This window comes from Bactrocera latifrons, unplaced genomic scaffold (assembly GCF_001853355.1).
Source record: "Bactrocera latifrons isolate USDA-ARS-PBARC rearing strain unplaced genomic scaffold, ASM185335v1 scaffold_908, whole genome shotgun sequence".
Lineage (NCBI taxonomy): Eukaryota > Metazoa > Arthropoda > Insecta > Diptera > Tephritidae > Bactrocera > Bactrocera latifrons.
The window spans coordinates 22,950-31,970 of record NW_017537610.1 but is presented as its reverse complement, the minus strand read 5'-3'; the positions used below and the strand labels follow the sequence as shown (position 1 = coordinate 31,970).

The 9,021-nt window shown below is 40.9% G+C and overlaps 1 protein-coding gene across 1 annotated transcript in view; it reads right to left on the bottom strand.

Annotated features, from left to right (window-relative positions):
• LOC108977527 overlaps window positions 1-8,788 on the bottom strand; it is a 46,524-nt gene extending 37,736 nt beyond the window's left edge. The window contains exons 1-4 of the mRNA XM_018947242.1: window positions 8,777-8,788; window positions 8,478-8,690; window positions 8,258-8,414; window positions 8,099-8,182 (exon numbers count right to left, since the gene is read on the bottom strand). Of these exons, the coding sequence (XP_018802787.1) occupies window positions 8,099-8,182; window positions 8,258-8,414; window positions 8,478-8,690; window positions 8,777-8,788 (466 nt within the window). The remainder of the gene's footprint in view (window positions 1-8,098; window positions 8,183-8,257; window positions 8,415-8,477; window positions 8,691-8,776) is intronic.
• Between the last annotated feature and the right edge of the window lie 233 nt (window positions 8,789-9,021).

The following is a 9,021-nucleotide window of genomic DNA, read 5'->3' as shown; positions in this document are numbered from 1 at the left end:
CCTCACAAAATTTCCCCGAATGGGAAAGCACTGAGTGTCCACTGTCTAAATCCCAACAATTTGTGGGGTTTTTACGCACAGGAATTTCTGCCCTTTTTTCACAAGTTTCYACCTGCGTTAGGTAGCACACACACTTTTGGCACGGTCACTGGGCTTAATCCCTTGTGGTACACACACACGCACACTTGTGTCACTGCGCACTAAATTTTGCGTCTATTATTCGCGCACTGTCTGGGAAAATCCCACACTAATCCCCTTTTTCTTGGGAAGGTAAGTTATYCCGCACTGAACTTGCGTCTATTATTCGCAATAGAACAAGTTTCTACCTGCGTTAGGTRGCACACACACTTTTGGTACGGTCACTGCGCTTAATCCTTTGTGTTGTACACACACACACACACTTTTGTCACTGCGCACTAAATTTTTGCGTCWATTATTCGCACACTGTCTGGGAAAATCCCACACTAATCCCCTTTTTCTTRGGAAGGTAAGCACTGAACTTTCGTCTATTGTTCGCACACTGCCACTAGATTTTTCGCACCGTCAACTGAAACGATCCGCGCACACGTCCGTTCAACTCGGCTGTTCGTAAGCAACTGATTGTACAAGAACAGTCGGTTTAGCCTTTCTATACTTTCCTCAACTAAAAGCGATTTGGTCTCGTATGACAAGATTGCTTTTAGAGCCGCTTGACTATCGCTGAGAATAGCTATGCTCTGGTTGCGATAGTTGCGGCTGAGGTTAACTTCAGCGCACGGATAGATGGCAAAACCTTTTGTCTGGAAGATACTTTGGAAGCAGCCCATAGGTATGCACAGCTCGGTACGTGGTCCCACAATACCTGCCCCAATACCTTCAGAGATTTTAGAGCCATCAGTGTACCATTAAATGGTACTGTCTTCCAGCAGCCTTTCCAGCGTAGAATCATTCCACTCCGTTTTGCTGCCTAAAGTAACTTTAAAGTTCTTCTTGAGGTTAATTTTCTTCGTGGTGCTGTCCTTTGGGAGGAGGGCTAGCGGTGTGCTTACCGCTAGTGAGTCCATCTGTCTAGAGGAAATTACCTTCCCTCTTCCACAGCCTTCTGCTGACATTAGCAGCATGGTGCGTTTTGCTGCTAGTTTGATCACCTGATGCAGCGGTGTGAGCTCTAGTAAGACTTCCAGTGGCACCGTGGGGAATGTGCGCGTTGCCTCCGAAGCACAGACAAATGCAAGTCTTTGCAGTTTTGACAGCCTCCGAATCACCGAAGACTGCGCTGCTTTGGTGGCCCAGGCAACCGCTCTATAGGTGACGATAGGCCTCTCTATCATGGTATACAGCCATCTGATGATACTTCGCTTGCATCCCCATGATCTGCCGTTTGTGGTCGTTTCTCCCGGAAAGTATGCAGATGCGATCCTTCCTTTCCTTCACTTGTACCGCCACCAGATCTTGCATTAGAAACTCTGAAATACAGAAAAAGTCTATATCGGCTCTAACGACTACAAAAGAACTGGATCTTTCGCTAGAGAGATCCCAGATTACTTTGCTTCTTCTCGAGTTGAGGCCTCTTACCTCTCCTCTAACCACCTAAGGTTCCTGGATTAGGAGGATGCTCAGGTTATCCGAAATGAACCTCTTCACGATGACCGCCGAGACTGCCGATGCGTGATGTAGGTTCACCTGAGCCACTTCTATGCCGGCTTTGGAGATTATAATATAGGTTCGATGAGAGACAGGTCCTCGTCCTCAATTTCCTCATCCACCTGCATCTCCAGCCCTCCCAGAAGCTCTTGGGTGGATGGTAGCATGTTTTTCTGTTCATTTGGAAGCTCGTTGCTTCTGTTTTCTTTCGCGGCGGTGGCCTTGATATGCCCAGCCGAGGTACGGTCATTGGGCCACTCTCCCGAAATCACCCTGAGGAGTGATTTGGCCGCCTTTTCTCTTCTCCATGCGACTAGGTGCCTTTTGGGGGCGCCGGTCTTGCTCCGCTTCGTCCCTCCGACAAGGCTGCTCGGGCTCGGGTGACTACTCTGATTTCTGCGTCTTGTTGTATTCGAACCACTGGCACCTGCGCGTTRTGCATTATTAGGAGTGGGGCTACTCCCAATAATCCTACTCAGAGAACGCTTTTCAGCTGTCTCCGGTGTCATGCCGTCTTGGAGGAATCTGAGGTACCACTTGAGAGTGGCTCCACTCATCCCCGCTCTTCGTGGGTCATCGTGATCTCCTGGTCGTCTCGGCTCCGGGGTACATGGAATATTCCTTATTACCTCCTGGCTGCTAATATTTACCTCCTGTCTGCAAATCATAAAGTGGGCACGGGTCGCATAACACCCTCGATTAGGAGGTGGTAGCTCTTGGTCACCATGCACATGCAACGTCTGGCTGCCCCCAGATGAGATGCTTGCAGCATCACCTCTGGTTGTTGGGATCAGCTGTGCTGTGCTGCGGTTTAAGCCCATGCACCACGACAAGGTGGCTACTATTCGCATAGGGGATATACTTTGCCTCGTTTACTGCCAGACCCAGTTGCTTTTACAGTCTGGAGAAAGCAGAGCTAACGGCACGGGTGGTGAGGCCGATGATATCAATATCAGCTTCCGATCCTGACGGACCTTTTGGTGTTGCTCAACGTCAGTTTACACAGCCTTATTAGTTTTGCAGGGATACCAAATTCAGAAATCGTGGCATAAAGACAGTCCCTTTTCGTGCTATCAAAAGCAGCTTTGAAATCGACGAAGAGGTGGTGTGTGTCGATTCTCCTTTCACAGGTCTTTTCCAAAATTTAGCGAATGATGAACATCTAGTCGGTTGTTGATTTTCCAGGTCTAAAGCCACACTGATAAAGTCCAATCAGTTTGTTGACGGTGGGCTTTAATCTTTCACAAWATAAGCTCGATAGAACCCTATACGCGATGTTAAGGATTCTTATCCCACGGTAGTTGGTGCAGCTTGTGGGGTCTTGGTGTTTGTGGATGGATGTGAATGTGGATGTGGTGGACTTAAGTTCCAATCTTTGGGCATGCTTTCGGCTGACCACATTTTGAAAAGAAGCTTATGCATGCTCCTTATCAGTTCTTCGCCACCGTGTTTGAATAGATCGGCCGGTAATCTCACGGCTCCCGCTGCTTTGTTGTTCTTCAGCCGGGTAATTACTATTCGAACTTCTTCAAGGCCTTACAATGAAGCGTCTGCTTCATCGTCATCGATTGGGGAGTCGGGTTAACCTCCTACTGGCGTTGTGCGTTCACTGCCATTCTGCMGGCTGGACAAGTGTTCCCTCCATAACTTAAATATGCTCGGGCATCGGTCACTAAATCACCTTTGGGGATTCTACAAAAGTATTCTCCAGTCTTGAAACCATCATTTAGCTTCCGCATCTTTTCGTAGAATTTTCGAGCGTTCCCTTGCCGGCCAGCTTATCAAGCTCTTCACACTCACCCATTTCGGCCTCTTTCTTTTTCTGTCTGTAACTACGTCTCGTTCCCTCTTCAACTCTCGGTATGTATCCCAACCCGCACGTGTTGTGGTCGATCGGAACGTTGCAAAGTAGGTAGGCTGCTTTCTCTCCGCTGCAACACGGCACTCCTCGTCGTACGAGCTGTTCTTTTTCGGTTGCAGCTGTACGTAAGGAGTTTGAAATGCCTTCCCACAATTCCCTTATACCGAGTTGTTGGCGAGTGTTCTCAGAGAGCAGCAGTGGAAGCCGAATAGAAAATCGTTAGAATGCCTGTTGTGATTGCAGCTTCTTGACGTCTCCTTGCTGCACAGAGGCGCGTGGGAATCTTGGCTGCAATACGATAGTGGTCTGAGTCGATGTTAGGACCTCGGAGGGCACGCACATCTAAAACACTGGAGACGTGTCTTCCGTCTATCACAACATGATCGATCTGGTTGGTGGTTTTTCGATCCGGAGATTGTGGCGTTCATTCACCTGGGTGAATGATAGTACTCGGCGACGGAGTCTCTCTCCCACCATGAGTCCCACACTAGACTTGCGCTCCTTTATATGGTCACTGTAGTAAATGTCACAAGGACGTACTCGTCTCAGTCCTTGTCCCGTCCATCGCATTTCTTAGTCGGCGGTGATGTCAGCCTTTATTTTTACGAGGACATCAACCAGCTGGGCAGCCGCACCTTAGCAATTAAGTGACCGCACATTCCAGGCGCATGCCATCAAATCATAGTCCTTAATTCGTTTGCAATGGTCGTCATCACGTTTTTACGTGGCTGGTCCTATACCCAGCGCACAAACCTACGTAGGAGATGTTTCGCTTTCTCATTTTAGCTCACCTTCAAACGGATGCTCYTAGACTTTTCAGAGGATACCTGGTCAGCTGCTTGAGCCATATGTAAAAGAATCGTTTCTAGCCACTCCCAAGTAAATAGTGATCAGAGAACTTTCCTCACTTGCGTGAACTTCTACACATGACTCCATTCTCCAGAGGAGGGTCATGCAGAACAATGTAAAACTATGTGCTCTGCTCTGCTCGGAGTTTTGTGAGGTAAAAAAACTATAGCTGTACCGATAGCCAAAAAACGCCTCTGGCGTAGCGGTAGCAAAAAATTGGGAGCGGTAGTAGAGCAGAGCTAATTAAAATTGTCATGTGCTACAGCTCTCGCATATCGCATAGCACACACAAAGTGAGAGCGGTAGCTATAGCATAGCAATAATTTAGAAATTTTCTTTCTGTTTGTTTTTTTTTTTTTTTTTTTGTCGAGAGAGGACTTTACTTCTCCGATGCCTGCTCAGTTCGAAGTAGCACCTGTCGACAAGAGTTATCCTGCGTTGGACTTCCAGGCTGTAATTGTTGTTGCTGTTAATTCTGTTTCCAAGATAGACGAAACTATCTACAATTTCGAAATTATGACAGTCCACAGTGACGTGGGAACCAAGATATTTCGTCTTGCCCTCGTTCACTGCCAAATCTATTTCCTTTGCTTCCTTATCTAGTCTGGAGAAAGCAGAACAAAAGGCACGGGTGTTGATGTTAATAACATTAATGTCATCGGAACACGCCAGCAGTTGTGCGCTCTTATAGAAAATTGTACCTGGTTGACTAAGTTCTTTAGTTCGAATTATTTTCTCCTGCAGCATATTGAAAAATCGCATGATAGAGAGTAACTTTGGTTGAAACCTCATTTGGTATCGAACCGTTCGGAGAGGTATTTCCCGATCTTGACGGAGCTTTTGGTATTGCTCAACGTCAGTTTACACAACCGTATTAGTTTTGCGGGGATACTAAATTCAGACATCGCGGGATAWATGCATCTCCTTTTTTTGCTGTCAGAAGCAACTTTAAAATCAACGAAAAGGTGATRTGTGATCTTTCCCAAAATTTGGCGCATGGTGAATATCTGGTCAGTTATTAATATTATAGACGTAAAGCCACTGATAAGGTCCAATCAGTTTGTTGGCGGTGGACTTTAATATTTTACACAATACGCCCCATTGGAAGCTCATATGCGATGTTTAGGAAAATTTTCCCAAGGTAGTTGGAGTCTTGGGTCTCCTTTTCGTGGATTTGGCAGATTATTTAATACTTTTTTGCACTTTTTGGCTGCAGCGATGGACGAAGAGTTTTCAAGTTTCCTGACAGTGGATCGGATATCGAACGGTGAGTAATTAAAAAAAAAAACTTTAAATAGTGCAAAAAATGATAAGCATGTTTATGTGACTTTATGGACAATTTCGGTAATTAAATATAATATGTGTTTCGATTTTGTAATTAAAATAGTATATTTGGATATCGGATAATGGTGAAATTGAAATTAGTTACCATGTATTTTTATAGATGAAGATTTTAAAAAAGTTTTCGATAATAGAACAAAATATTAATAGACATTTGGACTTATTGAATATTTAACATAGTTGTAAAATCGAGAAAAAATCTAGCTTTTAAATATTCAACGGGTTTATTAAAATAAAATATAATTTTTAAGGCACTTTTTGCACTATTATTATTATTATATACATTGTTTAAATGAGTTACTCTACCCGGAAAACCTAGCACGCACTAATACAACACTTCCGATGACAGCATACTCGTATATCACCACACAACACAATTCACCACACTTCTACATCAAGCAATCCACTTAACAAAAAGGCTGGGCAAAAGAATTACGGACACATTTTCTTTTTGACATATTTTCGATCATACGCGGCGCCACATAAATCCTCCTGCGATCCCCCAGCGGCCCAGTATGCAACTTACCCGCTCCGTACACCTACATACTTTCGTCGTTCAAATTTTATTTTTCATAAATTTAAGTACATTAAATGATTGTAAACCCATTAAATGATTTTACATATTAAACGTCAGCATTTTTTAATAAACAAATGGTAAAGTGGTTAATAGTTTGTGTCCAAATTAATGGCAACAAATTATTCATGGTCCTTCGAGCTTTATCGAAAGGCACCTATAACAGACAAAACAATAATAATTAACATAATAATAATAATACATAAATTTGGTGGCAATCGAAGTGCGAAAGTGAAATATATGCATAAAGTGCCGTGGTGAAAACCAAAATACAAAGTGCAGTGACTCAAACAGAAAAAAAAWAAATAATAATAATAGTATAAAATAAACAAAAAAAGGAAGAAAAGAAGGTGGAGTGCAGTGCTCTTAAAATATACAAAAGGTGAACTGGCAAGCACAAAAACAAAGTACAAGAAAAAGCAAAATATAGGTCAGAGTTTCAACAAAAAAAAAAAAAACAAAGAACCAAACACAACAGACAATATTAGGCGCGAAACCTTAAAACGAAACAGAAATCGGCCGCGAAATCAAAAAATACAATAAAACAACAAAAATCAACAAAAAGACACAAAAACGGCACAAACGGGCGCGAACAATTGTAACAAATATACAATAMSTGCCAAAAAAAGTATCCAGAGTTCTTCATTCCCCCTTTCCTCACCCGAACGGAATGTGCATACAAACAAAACAACAGCGCAAGTTGGTAGCGGGAGCGGAGGGAAAAACGCAGAAGGCAGCATAAATACATACAAACAACAAAAAAAAAAAACAAAAACGCCCCTGAAGGAACAGAGTGAGCGTATTCAATCCAATTTTCCATTTTGTTATATGCATATACATATATAAAAAAAAATTACTGATTTATATGCTATTATCAAATCGGTAATCAAAATCCGTTTTAACATCACTATAAAACGGTAGCCAAACTTTTGGGGTTCAAGTTTAATTTACGGAAAAAAACCGATAAAAGTTTGGTATAATATATACATTTATCTAAATAAAGATAAATAAACCAAGTGGTTATATGTTACGCGTACTTTGGTGTATTCAAACATAACCACTTAACAAAAACAAAAAGCAGCCAATATTCAAACATTCACATGCGAAATATTTCCGGCAGTCCCTTATGTTTAATAAAGCAACAAGCACGACTGCATACAGTAAGAAACCAAAGGCAGAAATATTTAAAAACATAAAATAGAAAACGGAGACACAAACAAAACCAAAATAACTACCCTACAAGAACGATGATAATCACATGATCAATCATATGACAATCACTAGTGACACAATTTTCTGTCACTGGCTCAGTGCAAGTTTCTATCACATTTTTAAGGGCAATATGAAAAAGTTSACAAAAACTTTTGTATACATGCGATATTGCATTTCTTTCTTACATACTGGGTTTAACAACCTGAACAACATATAGCTACACTGCTCACTCCAACGGTGTTTAGAATAAAAATTTGTGTCATTAATGATATAAATCTCTGTCATGAATGCCTGTTATACTTGATGTCAAAATCATGCAGTTATGACAATCATATGTGATGTAAAATWCAGGCATGTGTGACTATCACATATGATGTAAATATCATGCAGTTGTGACAGTCCTATATGATGTAAGCACATGTAAAAGTTATGCATTTATTAATTTATTGTAATTTAGTTTATTTAGAAAAAATGAAATTTATTTTAATTCATGTAATATTCATTCATTAATTCATATTAAAAAAAAATTGTACAAAAATAAAAAAAATTAATTAATAAAGTTTCATTTTTTTGTTTTAATTTGATTTGTTTAGTTTTTAAATTTAATTATTGTTTCCGTTTGTTTTTTAAATAAGTACGCTGCTTTAATCTGTGATGGCTGAGCAGTATTGACCGCTTTATATTTTGTTCGAAACTCCTACACYCTTGTTGTTGAAACACATCTAAATTAAAAGAAAAATATATATTAGTAAACATTTTAAGTAAACATTAAGTTGAAATTGTATATATGTATGTACTTTTTAAAATGGTATCAACCARCGCCAACTTGCATAGGGATTTCTTGCTCCACCTACCATCCCAATTATATCCTTCCATGAGCTCATCTGAGAAAACCTTCGGTATTACGTCTGCCACATTATCACTGGCGCCTTTAAGTTTATGGAGGAATGTAGTCTTAAAAGAAGTAAAAGTTTTGTAACTAGTAGTAAACTTATTATATTTTATTTTWTAGGTTACCATTGTTTGGGCATAGTCATGGCTTTGCAGTCTATCTTCCACTTCCGCAACTGTTGCTTGCGACTCCATCGGAAAAGTGCTAGCGACGTCGTCCAGCTCTTTGTCAATCACTTTGCCAGTCATGCGGTACACTGACTGCTCCACTCGTTTTAAGAGAACTTTGCATTCTCTGATCGACTTATTTTGCGCCAAAACCTCAGCCTTTTCGACAATCTAAGAAATAAATTTAGACGAAAAGATATAAATAAAGTTTKAGATTTACTTTTATTACTGAGTGTACAATATTGTAAAACACTTACTTTCGACTCCATCTCTTTAAGTTTTTCAAATATAGCGGTTTGGTTGTGAACCAGTGACGATTGGCCTTCACTAAGGGTTGTTTGGTTCTGGAAACTTAAAAATACATTTTCCTCCAATTTKTCTAGCCTTTCTTGTACATTCTTTTGGATCGCAATGATCCTGTTTAACGCTTCATATCTTAAATTTAAAAAGTTAATATATATTTTATTAGAAGCTTTAAGTTAAACATTACCTGTGTTTTGTT